At 45.0% G+C, this 21,829-nt stretch overlaps 1 protein-coding gene across 2 annotated transcripts; it reads left to right on the top strand.

Annotated features, from left to right (window-relative positions):
* The first annotated feature begins 1,503 nt into the window (after positions 1-1,503).
* LOC139390685 (lysophosphatidic acid receptor 4) lies at positions 1,504-21,536 on the top strand. Of its 2 annotated transcripts, XM_071137981.1 has the most exons (6): positions 4,805-4,888; positions 5,320-5,552; positions 17,419-17,893; positions 18,056-18,346; positions 19,458-19,690; positions 20,219-21,528. In XM_071137981.1, exons 3-6 carry the CDS (start codon positions 17,609-17,611, stop codon positions 20,571-20,573), a joined length of 1,164 nt encoding a protein of 387 aa, XP_070994082.1. In that variant the 5' UTR covers positions 4,805-4,888; positions 5,320-5,552; positions 17,419-17,608; the 3' UTR covers positions 20,574-21,528. The 2 variants fall into 2 exon arrangements, with proteins under 2 accessions (XP_070994081.1, XP_070994082.1); XM_071137980.1 differs by lacking the exons at positions 4,805-4,888; positions 5,320-5,552 and adding an exon at positions 1,504-1,952 and having other exon boundaries at positions 20,219-21,536.
* The last annotated feature ends 293 nt before the right edge of the window (positions 21,537-21,829 follow it).

Here is a 21,829-nt window from a genome sequence, read left to right as displayed (position 1 = left end):
CCATCCCAGCAGCAAGATTTGCAACCTGTTGCCTCAAAAAAAGGCAACCAGTGAAGAACAATCACCATTGTAAATACAACACAATTAGACCCAACCAATTAGACCCAACCAAATCATGAGAAAACAAAAAGATAATTACTTGACACATTGGAAAGAATTAACAAAAAAAACTGAGCAAACTAGAATGCTATTTGGCCCTAAACAGAGAGTACACAGTGGCAGAATACCTGACCACTATGACTGACCCAAACTTAAGGATAGCTTTGACAGTGTACAGACTCAGTGAGCATAGCCTTGCTATTGAGAAAGGCTGCCGTGGGCAGACATGGCTCTCAAGAGAAGACAGGCTATGTGCTCACTGCCCACAAAATTAGGTGGGAACTGAGATGCACTTCCTAACACACATATTACACAGATCCACAAAGAATTCCAAAACAAATCCAACTGTGATTAACTTCCATATCTACCGAGTGAATACCACAGTTTACCATCCCAGCAGCAAGATTTGCAACCTGTTGCCTCAAAAAAAGGCAACCAGTGAAGAACAATCACCATTGTAAATACAACCTATATTTATGTTTTAGTTTATATTCCCTTTTGTGCTTTAGCTATTTGCACATTACAACACTGTATAAAGACATAATGACATTTGAAATGTCTTTATTATTTTGGAACTTTTGTAAGTGTAATGCTTCCTGTAAATCTGTTATTGTTTATTTCACAAAGAGTTCATTACCTATTCCCATTTCACTTGCTTTGGCAATGTAAACATATGTTTTCCATGCCAATAAAGCCATTGAATTGAATTGAGAGAAAGAGAGTGGAAGAGAGGGGGAGGGAGAGGAAAAGAGGGTAGTGGAGAAAGGGAGAGGGAGAGAGGGGGTGGAGAAAGGGAGAGGGAGAGGGAGAGGGAGAGGGAAAGAGGGTAGTGGAGAAAGGGAGAGGGAGAGAGGGGTGGAGAAAGGGAGAGGGAGAGGGAGAGAGGGGGATGGAGAGGGAGAGGGAAAGAGGGGGTGGAGAAAGGGAGAGGGAGAGGGAGAGAGGGGGTGGAGAAAGGGAGAGGGAGAGGGGGATGGAGAAAGGGAGAGGGAGAGGGGGAAGGAGAAAGGAAGAGGGAGAGGGAGAGGGAAAGAGGGGGTGGTGAAAGGGAGAGGGAGAGGGAGAGAGGGGGATGTAGAGGGAGAGCGAAAGAGGGGGTGGAGAAAGGGAGAGGGAGAGGGAGAGGGAGAGAGGGGGATGGAGAAAGGGAGAGGGAGAGGGAGAGGGAAAGAGGGGGATGGAGAAAGGGAGAGGGAGAGGGAGAGGGAAAGAGGGGGATGGAGAAAGGGAGAGGGAGAGAGGGGAATGGAGAAAGGGAGAGGGAGAGGGGGATGGAGAGAGGGAGGGAGGGAGGGGGTGGGGAAGGGAGAGAAAGAGGGAGAGGAGAAAGGGAGAGGGAGAGAGGGGCACGGGAAGGAGAGCCCTCCTCTCTCTTTCCTTCCCCTGCTCCACTCTCCCTTCCTCCTCTCCAACAATTCCCTATTCAGCTCCCACGTGCCCCTGCCCCCCTCCCTCCAGCGACCAAGGTGCTATTGTCTCGTTTCCTCTGGCCATGCAAGTCGACCTCCAGCCCACCGACCGCGCACGCGCACGCGCCGGCGAACACACAAACAAATCCCCTGCTGAAATTCACATTCAACTAGGCACAGGACCCTGCGCGGTGAATTGGATCCCTTACTGCGTTTTCCATCAAGCAGAAATAAACAACATGCTCTTCTAGATACGGCGAGATTGTTAAGTTTTTACAAAATGACAGAACCTGGGAAACTTTTAAATACGGTTTGAAGGGAAGTTACTGCAAAGAGACCACCTGCGGAAGAAAAACAAAACACTTGTTGGTGAACCAGTCTGATGTTTCCCGGGACAGTAGCAGTGTTGAACGTGTTGACTTGACAACCAGAGGTGACAACCAGGTGAGCTGTCATCATTATCATCATCCTCACTAACTCAGATATCAGGTTTCCACAAAAAAAAATATATACACTGAGTGTACAAAACATTAGGAACACCAACCTAATATTGAATATTGTTGGAGCATGGACACTACAAGGTGTTGAAAGCGTTCCACAGGGATGCTGGCCCATGTTGACTACAATTCTTCCCACAGTTGTGTCAAGTTGGCTGGATGTCCTTTGGGTGGTGGACCATTCTTGATACACACAGCAAACTGTTGAGTGTGAAAAACCCAGCAGTGTTGCAGTTCTTGACACAAACCGCCGGGCACATACTACCATACCCTGTTGAAAGGCACTTAAATATTTTGTCTTGTCCATTCACCCTCTGAATGGCACACAATCCGTCTCAAATGTCTCAAGGTTTAAACATAATTTTTGACCTGTCTCCTCCCCTTCATCTACACGGATTGAAGTGGACTTAACAGGTGACATTAAGGTTATGTTTAAAATAAGATTTTAAAACGAGAAATAGTAGAAATCGGCAGGGTTATTACTTTGTGGCTGTGGTAACTAGTGTCAATCAAGATAATCGGTCACTGAACCAAAAGTTATCTTGTTCTTTACAGGTTCAACTGTTAGCTTTTAACAACTTGTTTGGGTCTTAAAAGTTATATCATCAGCGGCTCTCTCTTTCCCTGTCAGATAGGACTAGGGCATCTCTCTCTTTACCTGTCAGATAGGACTAGGACATCTCTCTCTTTACCTGTCAGATAGGACCAGGACATCTCTCTCTTTCCCTGTCAGATAGGACCAGGACATCTCTCTCTTTCTCTGTCAGATAGGACTAGGACATCTCTCTTTTTCCCTGTCAGATAGGACTAGGTCATCTCTCTCTTTCCCTGTCAGATAGGACCAGGACATCTCTCTCTCTTTCCCTGTCAGATAGGACTAGGACATCTCTCTCTTTCCCTGTCAGATAGGACCAGGACTAAGAGCATGCCTTGAAATCAATGCCAGCTGATTCCTGACCTGGAACTCCTTACAGTATTATGTTTATACCTTTTTAACCCCCATAATAACACTGGAATAAAGGGGAAAAGAGACAAGCATGGGGGAAGATTATCTGATTATCAGTTTTGCATTTTGGTTTGATACATTCTACATGCCTGTCTACCTGTTTCTCTGCCTTCCTGTCTGCCTGTTTCTCTGCCTTTCTGTCTGCCTGTTTCTCTGCCTGTCTGTCTGCCTGTTTCACTGCCTTTCTGTCTGCCGGTTTCTCTGCCTGTCTGCCTGCCTGTTTCTCTGTCTGTCTGTCTGCCTGTTTCTCTGCCTTTCTGTCTGCCTGTTTCTCTGCCTTTCTGTCTGCCTGTTTCTCTGCCTTTCTGTCTGCCTGTTTCTCTGCCTGTCTGCCTGCCTGTCTACCTGTTTCTCTGCCATTCTCTCTACCTGTTTCTCTGCCTGTCTGTCTGAGTTGTACTATCTGTACTATGACTGATATAAAGAAACCGCTGTATTGGTCTAGTATCTATAGTGGGACTGACAGAAAGAAACAGCTGCATTGTGTGTGTAGCTCATGTATACAGCAGGTCAGGTCATGGACCTTGAAAAGACAGCTGCGTACACACAGAGTTCACTCACGGTGACACACACGTTGGCCCAGTCCCTGACACTGCTACCTCAGCTGTAGTACATTCATAACAGATCAGCATGAAGCAGCATTATATGAATGTTAGGAAGGCTCTATAGTCTAGCCAAGTCACTGTGTTACGGTGTTAAGTCACTGTGTTACTGTGTTAAGTCACTGTGTTACTGTGTTAAGTCACTGTGTTACTGTGTTAAGTCACTGTGTGTTATAGTGTTAAGTCACTGTGTGTTACAGTGTTAAGTCACTGTGTGTTACAGTGTTAAGTCACTGTGTTACTGTGTTAAGTCACTGTGTTACTGTGTTAAGTCACTGTGTTACTGTGTTAAGTCACTGTGTTACTGTGTTAAGTCACTGTGTTACTGTGTTAAGTCACTGTGTTACTGTGTTAAGTCACTGTGTGTTACTGTGTTAAGTCACTGTGTTACTGTGTTAAGTCACTATGTGTTAATGTGTTAAGTCACTATGTGTTACGGTGTTAAGTCACTATGTGTTACGGTGTTAAGTCACTGTGTTACTGTGTTAAGTCACTGTGTGTTACTGTGTTAAGTCACTATGTGTTACTGTGTTAAGTCACTGTGTTACTGTGTTAAGTCACTGTGTGTTACTGTGTTAAGTCACTGTGTGTTACTGTGTTAAGTCACTGTGTGTTACTGTGTTAAGTCACTGTTACTGTGTTAAGTCACTATGTGTTACTGTGTTAAGTCACTGTGTTACTGTGTTAAGTCACTGTGTTACTGTGTTAAGTCACTGTGTTACTGTGTTAAGTCACTGTGTTACTGTGTTAAGTCACTGTGTCACTGTGTTAAGTCACTGTGTGTTACTGTGTTAAGTCACTGTGTTACTGTGTTAAGTCACTATGTGTTACTGTGTTAAGTCACTGTGTGTTACTGTGTTAAGTCACTGTGTTACTGTGTTAAGTCACTATGTGTTACTGTGTTAAGTCACTATGTGTTACTGTGTTAAGTCACTGTGTGTTACTGTGTTAAGTCACTGTGTTACTGTGTTAAGTCACTGTGTTACTGTGTTAAGTCACTATGTGTTACTGTGTTAAGTCACTGTGTGTTACTGTGTTAAGTCACTGTGTGTTACTGTGTTAAGTCACTGTGTTACTGTGTTAAGTCACTGTGTTACTGTGTTAAATCACTGTGTGTTAATGTTTTAATTGACAGTTTTACTCTGTTCAGTTACTTTGTGTTACAATGTTAAGTCACTATGTGGGATTCAGTACAGAGAGAGACAGAGGCCCCCAGTTAAGGAGTAGACTGTGGAAGGCTGTCAACATGAGATGGAGAGAGAGAGAGAATGTGTGGTAGGTACTGTCTTGGCGTGTGAGAGAGAGAGACATCGGTACAACTCTGTATATAGCAATAATATATGACATTTGAAATGTTTCAATTGTTTTGGAACTTTTTAAAATATTTAAATTGTTTATTTAACCTTTATTTATCTAGACAAGTCAGTTAAGAACCATTTTTTAACTGGCCTCCCGCGGGGATGGGGGCTGGGATTAAAAACTTCTGTGAGTGTAATGTTAATTGTTCATTTTTATTGTTTATTTCTCTTTTGTTCATTATCCATTTCACTTGCTGTGGCAATGTTAACATATGTTTCCCGTGCCAATAAAGCCCTTTGAATTGAATTGAGAAAGAAAAAGTTGAGGGAAAAACACAAAATCCATTAACACAAACAACAACCGTGGGGTTAAAATCAGCAAAAAAACACACACATTTCTTTCCACAGGGCTGTGGATTGAGACAGGGATGCAGCTTGAGCCCCACCAACATATATCAACGAATTGGCGATGGCACTAGAACAGTCAGAAGCACCCGGCCTCACCCTACTAGAATCTGAAGTCAAATGTCTCCTGTTTGCTGACGATCTGGTGCTTCTGTCCCCAACCAAGGAGGGCCTACAGCAGCACCTAGATCTTCTGCACTGATTCTGTCAGACCTGGGCGCTGACAGCAAATCTCAGTAAGACCAACATAATAGTGTTCCAAAAAAGGTCCAGTTGCCAGGATCATAAATACAAATTCCATCAAGACACTGTTGCCATAGAAACAAAAATCACAAAAAACTATATGTACCTTGGCCTAAGTAACTTCAAAAAAGATGTGAATAATCTGAGAGACAAAGCAAGAAGGGCCTTCTACGCAATCAAAAGGAACATAAAACTCAACATCCCAATTAGGATCTGGCTAAAAATACTTAAATCAGATATCGAACACATTGCCCTCTATGGTTGTGAGGTCTGGGGTCCACTCACCAACCAAGAATTCACAAAATGGGACAAACACTCAATTGAGACTATGTGTACAGAGCAGAATTTGGACTATACTCGCTAGTTATCAAAACTCAGAAAAGCGCTGTTAAATTCTACCTAAAAAAAGGAGATGTCCAAACCTTCCACCACAAAGCCCTCACCTACAGAGAGATGAACCTAGAGAGTCCCCTCAGCCTGCTGGTTCTGGGGCTCAGTTCACAAATACAAACAGACCCCACAGAAACACATTTAGGCCTAACCAAATTATGAGAAAGCAAAAAGATAACTTCATACACTGGAAAGAATCAACCAAAACACAGAGCAAATTGGACGACTATCTAGCCCTAAACAGAGTACACCGTAGCAGAATACCTGACCGCTGTGACTGACCCAAAATTAAGAAAATCAATGACTATGTACAGTCTGAGTGAGCATAGCCTTGCTATAGCCTTGACAGACAGAGAGAGAGAGAGAGAGAGAGAGAGCGAAAGAGAGAGACAGAGAGACAGACAGAGAGACAGACAGAGAGACAGACAGAGAGGCAGACAGAGAGGCAGACAGAGAGGCAGACAGAGAGGCAGACAGAGAGGCAGACAGAGAGAGAGAGAGAGAGAGAGAGAGAGAGTTTATTGTCTATTCCACTTGCTTTGGCAATGTAAACATGTATCCTCTGCCAATAAAGCTCTTTGAATTGAATTGAGAGAAAGAGAGAGAGAGAGAGAGAGAGAGAGAGAGAGACAGAGAGAGAGAGAAATAATTCAAATTCGAAAACAAATCCAATTTTGATAAACTCCCATATCTACTGGGTGAAATTCCACAGTGTGCCATCACAGCAGCAAGATTTGTGACCTGTTGCCACGAGAAAAGGGCAACCAGTGAAGAACAAACACCATTGTAAATACAACCTATATTTATGCTTATTTACTTTATCTTGTGTACTTTAATAATTTGTACATTGTTAAAACACTGTATATATATATATAATATGACATTTGTAATGTCTTTATTGTTTTGAAACTTCTGTATGTGTAATGTTTACTGTACATTTTTATTATTTATTTCGCTTTTGTATATTATCTACCTCACTTGCTTTGGCAATGTTAACACATGTTTCCCATGCCAATAAAGCCCCTTGAATTGAATTGAGAGAGAGAGAGAGAGAGAGAGAGAGAGAGAGAGAGAGAGAGTTTGAGTTTTAAATACTCTTTATTGGGTCTGGGGGCCCACCACACAATAACTACTCATACAAAACCACAGTTACACATCAATTAAAAACACAACTCCAATTCCTCCTCCACAGTAACAAAACACAACAGCCTCTGAATACCCCATATACTCAAAAACAGATCAATATTGTTGACAAGTTTATAATAGGCAAACTCAACCCTTAGTCTCGCTGCCAACATTCCCTCCAGCATTCCCACCACATCCACAGACCCCTGTCCCCGAATGCTGTTCTTTCGGGTCTTCCATATCGCCAATTTTGCTGCCCCTAACACAAAATTAAGCAACACAACTACACCCTTTTGACTGAACCTGTACTTTGGCCCAAATATATACAGTTGGGAAGAGAAAACCTCTCCCAACGTTGAGAACCAATCAGTGATCAGATCAATCATCCCAACCAACCTGGGACACAGTAAAAACAGATGTGCCAGAGATTCATCTTCAGCACAGAATGGACACCCCTCCCCAACAGTAGGGTCCAGGTGTACCAGATGCATGTTGGTGGCTATAGCTCCATGTATTATCCTCCATTGGAGGTCAGCTGTCCTCTTATCGATAGGCAGTTTATATAATGATCGCCAACAGCCTTTTGGAGAAGCACCTGGACCAAGCACATCCGCCCACCTCGTCGATTTTACCCCTTCCAGGGAAGAGGCATGGGACACCTTCACACATGTTCTGTACATAGCCTTCTTTCCCACCTCCTTGAACTCCCCCAGCTCCGGGGTATCGAAGGAAAGCAGCATCCCCGCGTCCTCCTCAAATGCCCCCATCGCAGCACTAACAATCAGTGCAGGGAACACATAATCCAGACCCTCCTTCCACCGATCAGAATTGGAAATGTCAGTCACATACTGCAGATGAAGCACTGGCAAGGAGTCGCAGACCTCATCGACGACCTTCCTCAGTAGGCGAGATGATCGGATCCCCGCTCTTTCTCTCAGCTCCTCCAATCTGCTCCTGCTCCGCATCAGATGACCCAGCTTGGTACACCCCACGCCTAATAGGCATGAACGTAAGCTAGCTGAACCCAGAACACGGGACTGGATGGCAGTGTTATGAAAAAGAGGCTCTTCAAAAAGCCACATCCCTGGTGGCGTCCCGGTCTTACGGGACTTGACAAAGACTCTCCAAGCCTGCATAACAGACTCATAAAATGGAGTCAGGCCAGTCAAATCACCCCCCTCCAGCTTTAAGAGGAAAAGATGTTTGTCTAAGCCCAAACAGCCCGCTCTCCTCATCAATATGTAGGCTGTTTCGACCCAGCTAGAACAGTCTCTGTACAACCATCTCTGGGCTGCTTGGAGCCGGAAAGCCGTGATCCTAGAGGAAATGTCCACCAGGCCTTGCCCACCCTCGTGCAGTGGCAGATACAGGGCTGCAGCTTTGATCCAGTGTTGTCCAGACCAGAAGAAATTGACAAGGGTCCTCTGAAGCTCTTGTATCAGACTCTTTGGTGGCTGTAAAATCATTAGTCTGTGCCACAGGGTAGAAGCAGCAAGATTATTAGCTACCAGGACCCGTCCCCTATAGGACAGCTGGGGCAACACCCATTTCCACCTTGACAGTCTGGCACACACTTTCTCCACTACACCCTCCCAGTTCTTTTTCTGAAAGACATCGGAGCCTAGAAAAACTCCCAAAGTCTTCATTCCATCTCTGCCCCACTGAAGCCCCCCTGGTAACCGTGGAGCGGACCCCATCTGAAGCTGACCTGCCCACAGCGCTTCACTCTTTCCCCAATTGACTCTAGCTGAGGAGGCCCCCTCATACACCTTTAAAGTGTTTGAGAGAACCTTAACATCCTCACCCCCTGTAATAAAAACGATCACGTCATCTGCATACGCAGACAGTGCTATCGTGGGACCCTTCATTACACCTGGCACAGAGAAACCAGTAAGCTTCGCTCTTAAAAAACAAAGCATTGGTTCAATCGCCAGACTATATAACTGCCCTGAAATTGGGCATCCCTGCCTGATGCCCCTTTCGACAGGGATGGGGCAACTCAAACCACCACCAACCTTCACCATACACGAGGCTCCAGCATACAGTAAATTCACCCAAGACAGAAAAACATCCCCAAACCCAAAGGCTTTCATTGTTTTAAACAAGTACTGGTGGTCCACACGATCAAAACCCTTCTCCTGATCCAACGAAAGTAAACCCACATTTACATCAGACAGTTTACAAATGTCTAAAACATCTCTTATCAGAAACAAGTTGTCAACAATAGAGCGATCAGGTACACAGTAGGACTGGTCCTTGTGGATCAACAATCCCAGATACTCTTTCAACCTGTTTGAGAGACATTTAGAAACAATTTTGTATTCTGCGCACAGCAAGGCAACAGGTCTCCAATTTTTTATTAGAGCCAAATCCCCCTTTTTTGGCAACAGTGAAAGCACCGCACGTTGACAGGATACAGGAAGAGAACCCTCATGAAAAGATTCACACAGCACTTCATAAAAATCCTCCCCAATAGACCCCCAAAAGTGCTTATAAAACTCAGATGGTAAACCATCGATGCCAGGGGCTCGGCCTGTTGAGAGCTGCATAACTGCTGTGGACAGCTCTTGCAGTGTAATATCAGCGTCCAATGCGACTCTCTGCTCAGGTCCCAATTGAGGAAGACTGTGTAACAACTGTTCAGTACATAAAGAGTCACAATCCTCCGCCTTATAAAGGGATGAGTAAAAATCCACGGCATGTTGACGCATTTCAATATCATTCGTGGTCACCTTCCCATCAGGGAGACAAAGGCAGACCATCTGTTTGCGTTGAAATTTCGACTGTCCTAGGTTGAGAAAAAAAAGCGCTAGGAGCATCCATATCCTTGAGGGAAGCGAAACGAGACCTAATCAAGGCACCCTTCACTCTTTCATGCAGAAACGACCTCAGTTCATGTCTCTTGTCCTGTAAGTTCATGACTAGTCCAGGGTCGTTCTGAGTGAGCAGCTTCAATTCAGTAGATTTGATGTCCTGTTCAAGGGCCTTGATAGTCTCTTTAACCTCAATTTGAGACAGAGCAGTATACTGTTGACAAAAAACTCGTATTTGGGCCTTCCCAACCTCCCACCATTGTCTCAAGGACTCAAAATTCCCTTTTATACCCCTCCATTTTTCCCAAAACAACAAAAACCTGTCACAAAACATGACATCATGTAACAATTTAACATTAAAATACCAATAAGGCGATGACCGTCGTGGACAGGACAAGTGAATATCAACAGTAACAATATGATGATCAGAGAAACCCACAGGAGTAATGGCACACTTTCCAACCCTACTACAGTAGTGATCAGATACATACAACCTGTCTAACCTTGCTGCACTGACACGACCTTCATTAATTTTTAGCCATGTGTACTGCCTAACTTTTGCATTCCTTACTCTCCACACATCAGAAAGCTCAAACTCAGTTAATAGGCCAGACAGGCAAGTGGCTGACCGCAGGTGAGGTTCTTCAGCGGTGCGATCAACAGTAAAATCCACTGTACAGTTCCAGTCACCCCCTAAAACCATACACCCCTCTTGGTCACACTGTCTTAAGGTTTCCTTTATTTGATCAAATATAGCAATACGCTCTGTACCCTCATTCGGAGCATAAACATTCAAAAAAACAAACAGAAACCCCATAACATCCACCTTGACCAATAAAACCCGACCCTTGACAATCTCTGTTGTAGATACCACAGTCACCCCTAAGCCTGAGGAAAACAAGATTGCCACCCCTGCACTGAAATTAGTACCATGACTGAGTACATGCTGCCCCTCCCACCACATACCCCAGTCAACCTCATTTTCCTCATCACTATGTGTCTCCTGTAGGAAAACTACATTAAGCCTTTTCTGTTTTATTACTTCTAATACCCAAGCCCTCTTATTCCTGTCCCTTCCCCCATTAATATTGAGAGAACCTACCCTTAGTACCTCCATATAGAAAAGAGAAAATAAAAGCAGAAGAAACCACAGAGAAACCAACGAGAAAAAAGACACCCTATGAAGCATGATCATCATCATTATTTTTCTTTCTTCTCTTAACCTGAACACGTTTCCCACCACCTTTTGCTGCTGCAACAGCAGTAATAAATTTCCTCAAGCGAAAGCGCTTCTTCTCACTCAATTGGTCTAACCCCACCGTCTTCTGTAACATCACAGCTGACCTCACAAACTTATCAACATCAAAATAATCTGCCAATTTGACAGATTTCCCAAAAGTCTGATCTAGAAACTCATTTACCTCCTCTAAATCATAAACTGAGTCCTCACCAGCAGCTGTCATGTCTAAAGAGATATCCATATCATTCTCCTGATCCTCAGCTGAGACCACAGACAACTGACTCCCCTCTACCACATCCCTTTCAACACTCCCCACTTGCACCTCATCACTCGTACCAGGCATCTCCTCCACTACCTGGGAGACTAGCCCCACCTGAACATCACTACTCATAGTAGGCATCTTCTCCACTAACTGGGAGCCTAGCTCCACATAAACCCCAGCACTCGTAGTGGGCATCTCCTCTACTACCTTAGAGCTTAGCTCCACATGAAAACCCTCATGTACCTCATTACTCGTAGTGGGCATCTCCTCCACTACCTGGGAGCCTAGCTCTACATGAACCCCAGCACTCGTAGTGGGCATCTCCTCCACTACCTGGGAGCCTAGCTCCACATGAAAACCCTCCTGAACCTCATTACTCGTAGTGGGCATCTCCTCCACTACCTGGGAGCCTAGCTCCACATTAATCCCCTCCTGTACCCCGTTACTCACAATGGGCATATCCTCCACTACCTGGGAGCCTAGCTCCACATGAACCCCCTCCTTTACCCCAGCACTCATACTGGGCACCTGCTCATCAGTCTTAGGAACTGGCTCTTCAGATACATCCTTACCTTCTACAACAATACTTTTCTGTAGCATAACATTTCCCTCTAATACAAGTTGCAATCCCGTGCCCTCAACAGGGATAACTTGTTCCTCAGCACCAGGTGCTTGTGGCTGCTCTGCCGCTGTCGGCCCACCTCTCCCTACATCAGTGGGCCCAGGCGTTACGATGACCACCTGCGCCCCTCCCTCGGCCTTCTCCCTTTTCGGGCAAGCATGTCGCTTATGACCAACATCCCCACACTCAAAACACCGTTGACTACCCGTACTAGCATAAGCCATATACAATCTATTGTCATACTTGACTTTAAACGATAACTCTAAAGTCTGCTCCGGTGAGTCCAAAAACATAAACACCTGTTGCCGAAATGACAATACCTGTTTCAACGCCGGGTGTTTGCAACCCAACGGAACAACCTTAATTGAACTGGCGAACTTCCCAAAGCGCAATAACTCGCGCTCCAACAGCTCATTTGGAATAAACGGTGGTACATTTGAAATCGTTACCCTTGTTGACGGAGAAAAAAGCGGCGTAACTTGAATAAACATTCCTTTAAGAATTACACCATGCTCAACCATCCGATCAACCAGACATTCTTCTTTAAGAAATACCACCACAGCTTTATTCATCCGGGATGCATAAGCAATATTCTCATAGCCTACCTTCTCTCCTACGGCGACCAGAAACTCCTCCACCGTGACAGTAGCTTCAGTAACACACCTAAAGCCGTGCCGAAGTGACAGGGACGGCATCCCCATTCGGGCTGCCATCCCCGCCAAAATCAGGGTAATTTCGATACGAAAAACAAAAAACTTAATTCTACCACAACAAAAAAAGTAAAAATAATAACCTTAATCATGCACAGAAGAAAACCAAGAAAATGCCACCAAGAAATAGCAAACCGAAAGAAAGTTGTGAATATCTAACTCTCCACAACACACAGCACTCCTTCACTCAAACAATTCCCAGCATGCACCAATCACTCCCAGCATGCAGAGAGAGAGAGAGAGAGAGAGAGAGAGAGAGAGAGAGAGACAGAGAGAGAGACAGAGAGAGAGAGACAGAGAGAGAGACAGAGACAGATAGAGAGAGAGAAAGAAAGAGAGAGAGAGTACCCCAGGTCATCTTAGGTTTCATTACATACAGTCGAGAAGAACTACTGAATATAAGATCAGCGTCAACTCACCATCAGTACGACCAAGAATATGTTTTTCGCGACGTGGATCCTGTGTTCTGCCTTACAAACAGGACAACGTGGATCCTATGCAGCGATCCAAAAAAACGACTCCGAAAGAGAGGGAAACGAGGCGGTCTTCTGGTCAGACTCCGGAGACGGGCACACCGTGCACCACTCCCTAGCATTCTTCTTGCCAATGTCCAGTCTCTTGACAACAAGGTTGATGAAATCCGAGCAAGGGTAGCATTCCAGAGGGACATCAGAGACTGTAACGTCCTTTGCTTCACTGAAACATGGCTCACTGGAGAGACTCTATCCGAAGCGGTGCAGCCAACGGGTTTCTCCACGCATCGCGCTGACAGAAACAAACATCTTTCTGGTAAGAAGAGGGGCGGGGCGTATGCCTCATGGCCAACGTGACATGGTGTGATGAAAGAAACATACAGGAACTCAAATCCTTCTGTTCACCTGATTTAGAATTCCTCACAATCAAATGTAGACCGCATTATTTACCAAGAGAATTCTCTTTGATTATAATCACAGCCGTATATATCCCCCCCCCAAGCAGACACATCGATGGCTCTGAACGAACTTTATTTAACTCTCTGCAAACTGGAAACGACTTATCCGGAGGCTGCATTCATTGTAGCTGGGGATTTTAACAAGGCTAATCTGAAAACAAGACTCCCTAAATTTTATCAGCATATCGATTGCGCAACCAGGGGTGGAAAGACCTTGGATCATTGTTACTCTAACTTCCGCGACGCATATAAGGCCCTGCCCCGCCCTCCTTTCGGAAAAGCTGACCACGACTCCATTTTGTTGATCCCTGCCTACAGACAGAAACTAAAACAAGAGGCTCCCACGCTGAAGTCTGTCCAACGCTGGTCCGACCAAGCTGACTCCACACTCCAAGACTGCTTCCATCACGTGGACTGGGAGATGTTTCGTATTGAGTCAGATAACAACATTGACGAATACGCTGATTCGGTGTGCGAGTTCATTAGAAAGTGCGTTGAAGATGTCGTTCCCATAGCAACGATTAAAACATTCCCTAACCAGAAACCGTGGATTGATGGCAGCATTCGTGTGAAACTGAAAGCGCGAACCACTGCTTTTAATCAAGGCAAGGTGTCTGGTAACATGACCGAATACAAACAGTGCAGCTATTCCCTCCGCAAGGCTATCAAACAAGCTAAGCGCCAGTACAGAGACAAAGTAGAATCTCAATTCAACGGCTCAGACACAAGTGGCATGTGGCAGGGTCTACAGTCAATCACGGACTACAGGAAGAAATCCAGCCCAGTCACGGACCAGGATGTCTTGCTCCCAGGCAGACTAAATAACTTTTTTTGCCCGCTTTGAGGACAATACAGTGCCACTGACACGGCCCGCAACTAAAACATGCGGTCTCTCCTTCACTGCAGCCGAGGTGAGTAAGACATTTAAACGTGTTAACCCTCGCAAGGCTGCAGGCCCAGACGGCATCCCCAGCCGCGCCCTCAGAGCATGCGCAGACCAGCTGGCCGGTGTGTTTACGGACATATTCAATCAATCCCTATACCAGTCTGCTGTTCCCACATGCTTCAAGAGGGCCACCATTGTTCCTGTTCCCAAGAAAGCTAAGGTAACTGAGCTAAACGACTACCGCCCCGTAGCGCTCACATCCGTCATCATGAAGTGCTTTGAGAGACTAATCAAGGACCATATCACCTCCACCCTACCTGACACCCTAGACCCACTCCAATTTGCTTACCGCCCAAATAGGTCCACAGACGATGCAATCTCAACCACACTGCACACTGCCCTAACCCATCTGGACAAGAGGAATACCTATGTGAGAATGCTGTTCATCGACTACAGCTCGGCATTCAACACCAGAGTACCCTCCAAGCTCGTCATCAAGCTCGAGACCCTGGGTCTCGACCCCGCCCTGTGCAACTGAGTACTGGACTTCCTGACGGACCGCCCCCAGGTGGTGAGGGTAGGCAACAACATCTCCACCCCGCTGATCCTCAACACTGGGGCCCCACAAGGGTGCGTTCTGAGCCCTCTCCTGTACTCCCTGTTCACCCACGACTGCGTGGCCACGCACGCCTCCAACTCAATCATCAAGTTTGCGGATGACACAACAGTGGTAGGCTTGATTACCAACAACGACGAGACGGCCTACAGGGAGGAGGTGAGGGCCCTCGGAGTGTGGTGTCAGGAAAATAACCTCACACTCAACGTCAATAAAACTATGGAGATGATTGTGGACTTCAGGAAACAGCAGAGGGAACACCCCCCTATCCACATCGATGGAACAGTAGTGGAGAGGGTAGCAAGTTTTAAGTTCCTCGGCATACACATCACAGACAAACTGAATTGGTTCACTCACACAGACAGCATCATGAAGAAGGCGCAGCAGCGCCTCTTCAACCTCAGGAGGCTGAAGAAATTCGGCTTGTCACCAAAAGCACTCACAAACTTCTACAGATGCACAATCGAGAGCATCCTGGCGGGCTGTATCACCGCCTGGTATGGCAACTGCACCGCCCTCAACCGTAAGGCTCTCCAGAGGGTAGTGAGGTCTGCACAACACATCACCGGGGGCAAACTACCTGCCCTCCAGGACACCTACTCCACCCAATGTCACAGGAAGGCCATAAAGATCATCAAGGACATCAACCACCCGAGCCACTGCCTGTTCACCCTGCTATCATCCAGAAGGCGAGGTCAGTACAGGTGCATCAAAGCTGGGACCGAGAGACTGAAAAACAGCTTCTATCTCAAGGCCATCAGACTGTTAAACAGCCACCACTAACACTGAGTGGCTGCTGCCAACACACTGACACTGACTCAACTCCAGCCACTTTAATAATGGGAATTGATGGGAAATGATGTAAATATATCACTAGCCACTTTAAACAATGCTACCTTATATAATGTTACTTACCCTACATTATTCATCTCATATGCATACGTATATACTGTACTCTATATCATCGACTGTATCCTTATGTAAAACATGTATCACTAGCCACTTTAAACTATGCCACTTTGTTGACATACTCATCTCATTTGTACATACTTTACTCGATACCATCTACTGTATCTTGCCTATGCTGCTCTGTACCATCACTCAGTCATATATCCTTATGTACATATTCTTTATCCCCTTACACTGTGTACAAGACAGTAGTTTTGGAATTGTTAGTTAGATTACTTGTTATTACTGCATTGTCGGAACTAGAAGCACAAGCATTTCGCTACACTCGCATTAACATCTGTTAACTATGTGTATGTGACAAATAAAAATTTGATTTGATTTGATTTGATTTGAAAGAGAGAGAGAGAGAGGGAAAGAAAGAGAGACAGAGAGAGGGAGAGAAAGAGAGACAGAGAGAGGGAGAGAAAGAGAGAGACAGAGAGACAGAGAGAGAGAGACAGAGAGACAGAGAGAGAGAGGGAGAGAAATAGAGAGAGAGAGAGAGAGAGAGAGAGAGAGAGAGAGAGAGAGAGAGAGAGAGAGAGAGACAGAGACAGAGAGAGGGAGAGAAAGAGAGAGAGAGAGAGACTTGAGAAATCCAGGTGTTGGAATGCGTTTGTAAGCACTGTCATCTAAATATTTGTTTATAGCCTGAACAAGACCATCTGCAACTGTATTAATAGACATTATTTTTAAAATGTTATATCACCTTTATTTCACCTTTATTTCACCTTTATTTAACCTTTATTTAACCAGGTTGGCCAGTTGAGAACAAGTTCTCATTTACAACTGCGACCTGGCCAAGATAAAGCAAAGCAGTGTGATACAAACAGCAACTCAGAGTTACACATGGGATAAACAAACATACAGTCAATAACGCAATAGAAAAACATCTATATACAGTGTGTGCAAATGAGGTAAGGAGGTAAGGAAATAAATAGGCCAATAGTGGCAAGTAATTACAATTTAGCAATTGACACTGGAGTGATAGATGTGCAGATGAGGATGTGCAAGTAGAAATACTGGTGTGCAAAAGAGCAGAAAAACAAAAACCAATATGGGGATGAGGTAGGTAGTTGGTTGGATGGGCTGTTTACAGATGGACTGTGTATTAAACCCTTATTTAACTGAATCATTTCAGCCAATTATCCCCAGAGTTTGTAAGTCTGCCCTAGGGGAAATGCTTTCATTCTAACAGACTAACTGACTTGGAGGGGAGATGCTAGGTTATCATGCTAACAGTCTAACTGACATAGAGGGGAGAAGCTAGGCTAGCATGCTAACAGTCTAACTGACTTGTTTATTTCTGTCTGCAGGTGAAGCAACCAACCCAAACACACACACATAGTGTCAGCATCTCTGGGAGTGTGTGTGTGTGTGTGTGTGCATCTGAGATCGGGATGCCTTGGGGGGGGCTTGCCTGGTGGACCCCCCACTGACCTCCCCAGAAAACGCCCACTGCCCCACCCCCAACCGTTACCCTTCTACCTCCACCCCGGCCTCAGCATGGCTGGTCTGGTGCTGAATGAGACAGGCATGGAGGACTGTGGGATAGATGACAGCTTTAAGTATGACCTGTACAGCGTGGTCTACAGCGTGGTGTTTGTCCTGGGGCTCTGCACCAACTGTGCTGCTCTCTTTGTGTTCTGCTTCCGGATGAAGCTACGCAACGAGACAACGCTGTTCATGACTAACCTGGCGTTATCAGACCTTGTGTTTGTGTTCACACTGCCCTTCAAGGTCTACTACAACGTCAACCGACACTGGCCCTTTGGAGACGAACTCTGCAAGGTAGTTACTAGTTTCTAGCCCTTTTCACCGTGTGAACTGTTCTGTCATTGCACAGGTGTTTGGCTGTATGTGTGTTTCTGCCTAATACCACTATTCCACCCCCAGGTGTCAGGTAATGAAGGAATTACTCAATTAATCATTCAATCTCTCTCCTTCCCCCAGGTATCAGGAACAGCGTTCATCACCAACATCTACGGTTCCATGTTATTCCTCACCTGCATCAGCGTGGACCGCTTTCTGGCCATCGTCTACCCCTTCCGCTCACGCTCAGTCCGCACGAGAAGGAACGCAGGCCTGGTGTGTGCTGCGGTCTGGCTCACCATCGTGGGTGGAGGGATATCGGTCACCTTCTTTTCCACGATCAACCAGGCGAACCGTGCCACGGCCTGCTTCGAGGGATTCTCCAAGAGCACCTGGAAGACATACCTGTCTAAGATTACTATCTTTATAGAGGTGAGGAGAGAGAGAGAGAGAGAGAGAGAGAGGGATGGAGGCAGGGAGGGAGGAAGAGAGAGATGGATTCTCTTCGATCACCTGGGAGACGTAGGCCGCGTTTAAATCAGAAACAGCTTACAGCGTGCTTGACATTTTGAAGGTCATCTCCAATTCATCCGACATCTGACCTTAAAAAATATCTCTGGGAACGCGGTAATATTGTAAAATCTCTGGGAACGCGGTAATATTGAAAGATCTCTGGAAACTCAGTAAGATTGAAAGATCTCTGGGAATGCTGGTAATATTGAAAGATCTCTGGGAACGCCGTAATATTGAAAGATCTCTGGGAATGCTGGTAATATTGAAAGATCTCTGGGAACGCGGTAATATTGAAAGATCTTTGGGAACGCGGTAAGATTGAAAGATCTCTGGGAATGCGGTAAGTTTGAAAGATCTCTGGGAACGCGGTAATATTGAAAGATCTTTGGGAACGCGGTAAGATTGAAAGATCTCTGGGAACGCGGTAATATTGAAAGATCTCTGGGAACGCGATAAGATTGAAAGATCTCTGGGAACGCGGTAAGATTGAAAGATCTCTGGGACTGCTGGTAATATTGCTTTAAAAGCCACCTTGTCTTTAAACACAATGGGATTGAATCCTGGCCTCTCAAAGTATGTATATCAATCAGTATGTCTATCAGTGTATATCAGTGTATATATATATATATATATATCAGTGTGTCTATCAGTGTATATCAGTGTGTATATCAGTGTATATATATATCAGTGTGTATGTCAGTGTATATATATATCAGTGTGTATATCAGTGTATATATATATATATATATATATATATATATATATATATATATCAGTGTGTCTATCAGTGTATATATATATATATATATATACACGTTTATCAGTGTGTTTATCAGTGTGTATATCAGTGTATATATATATATCAGTGTGTATATCAGTGTTTATATCACTGTGTGTATATATATATATCAGTGTGTATATCAGTGTCTATCAGTGTGTGAATCAGTGTCTATCAGTGTGTGTATCAGTGTGTCTATATGGGTGTATCTTATTATTTATTTATGTGCTAAGCTATTCCTGTCCTCTCCAGATCGTAGGTTTTCTCCTCCCACTCCTAACCAACCTGGTGTGTTCCTCTCTGGTGCTGAGGACCCTCCGTCGCCCAGGGACCATCGGCCACAGCTGCAACAGCAAGCGCCGGGTGCTCCGTATGATCCTCGTCCACCTGGCCATCTTCATCATCTGCTTCGTCCCCTACAACTCCATCCTCTTCCTATATGCCATGGTGCGGACCCAGGCTCTGGCCAACTGTAACCTTGAGAGGTATAACTAACCCTAACCCTACAACTCAATCCTCTTCCTCTACACCATGGTGCAGACCCAGGCTCTGGCCAACTGTAACCTTGAGAGGTATAACTAACTCTAACCCTACAACTCAAACCTCTTCCTCTACACCATGGTGCAGACCCAGGCTCTGGCCAACTGTAACCTTGAGAGGTATAACTAACCCTAACCCTACAACTCAATCCTCTTCCTCTACACCATGGTGCAGACCCAGGCTCTGGCCAACTGTAACCTTGAGAGGTATAACTAACCCTAACCCTACAACTCAATCCTCTTCCTCTACACCATGGTGCAGACCCAGGCTCTGGACAACTTTAACACTTTAGCACTTGCATTTTAAGAAATCAATAAATCAACATGTCAATTTTTATAAAAACGTTGTCCTCTGAATTGTGTTGTTGCTGTTTGTAGATATGTGATTTAGTCTATCTCTATGTACAGTATGGTGTTTGGTGCAAAATTACTTGCCACATTGAGGCCATTAATTAGCGTTTTCTGAATGTGAAGGTTTGTCCGGACGCTGTACCCCATCACACTGTGTCTGGCCACCCTCAACTGCTGCCTAGACCCAGTGGTGTACTACTTTACATCTGAGTCCTTCCAGAAGAGTCTCACCACAGGGGGGAAGGGAGGGGTCCGGGCTGAGAGCATCCCCCGCAGCGACACACACCTGAGTAGTGAGGCAGAGACGCAGCAGGACACAGGGACACTGACCAGGGATGGGAGACCGTGGAGAGACACACGGGACTGGACAGTCACCAGGAGAGACTCACAAGAAGCATCTCTCACTAGAAACACCCAGGACGCATATGCTCTCGCCAGCAACGGGAAAGATACGGGAGTGAATGAGACTCAGTTCTGACACTACGGGTGAGAGAGAAATAACAAGAGAGAGATGGAGAAAGAGAGCGAGAGGACAGTTCAGGATGGAGAAATCAGGTTTCTGAGTCTAAGTCCTAGTTCAAAGCCACTGTATCTCCGCTCCAAACAAAAAAATACGTCACTTTCTCTTTGGAAGAGCAGGGATTGAATGCCGTCTGAAACAATGCAGTGTGCCTCGTCAAAAAGTCTGATGATAGTTCGGGAGTCTCTGCCGCTCTTTCGGCATAGTGCGGGTGAAGCCTCTGTTTCCTGCAGCTCGCCTGAGCAGTTCTTCCACTGTCAGGAGAAATGGTAATGCATATTAATATATGTTAATTGCATGCAAATAAAGGTTGCTTTGCTACCACACCCACAACAGAAAGACAATCATGGTCTCAGATTTGCAGGTAGAGGACTTCTGTGCGATGTTGCTGTTATGTCTGAATTCAACACTTTACCAATGATGAAGTCTGTTACAGTGTTGAGATTGGTAGACTGGGTGAATAGGGTCAATATCAGGGGATATCTTTATCTTTGTATTTCTGGATAGCTGACTGGCTCGATTAGGTCATATGTAGCAACATTTGAAATTGTGTTTTTTACATTGGACAAAAGCAGAGACTCAGCTAGAAAATTGTACATTACACAATACAGTTGAGGAACAATGGGAAAGCCATTCTGCTTTGAAAATGTATATACTGAAGAGCTTTTCTTTGTCTCCACCCATTCAGCAGCGTTCACACCATCTTAAGCCTTAGCCCAACCCATCTCTTTAAGGATTCACATGTGAGGCCATGTGCTAAACAGAGTGAATATGGTAGTGTACTAAACAACCAAAGATTAAGACTAAATAAAGGCTGGTTTATATTACGGCTATCGACAGTTGTCGCAGTGACATCATGTACATTCTATTGATGTCCAGCATCAAACTTGTTGTTGTTATGAAAAAGTAAAAACACAAAAATGACACGCTTTCATCAGCAGCCTGATGGTCCAAAATAGCATGACTGGTGTATTTTAACACCAATAAACCCATCAGTTTAAACATGAATTTAGTTTATCACAATTTAGCAAACCAGGCAACTAAAAGCAACTTTTAAAAAGATGTTTAGGATTGTTTCTAGCTTGGCTAGCCAGTTCAAATAATGACCATATCACAACTCACAATGAGCTAATAACAGGCAATAGCTTACAGTCGTGAGTGTGATGAAGTAAAAGCACAACATTCTTACCGTAGAATTTTAGAACTTGGACACT

The sequence above is a fragment of the Oncorhynchus clarkii genome, chromosome 31 (assembly GCF_045791955.1).
Source record: "Oncorhynchus clarkii lewisi isolate Uvic-CL-2024 chromosome 31, UVic_Ocla_1.0, whole genome shotgun sequence".
NCBI lineage: Eukaryota > Metazoa > Chordata > Actinopteri > Salmoniformes > Salmonidae > Oncorhynchus > Oncorhynchus clarkii.
The sequence above is the reverse complement of the archived record's forward strand: the minus strand, read 5'-3'. Positions and strand labels throughout refer to the sequence as shown.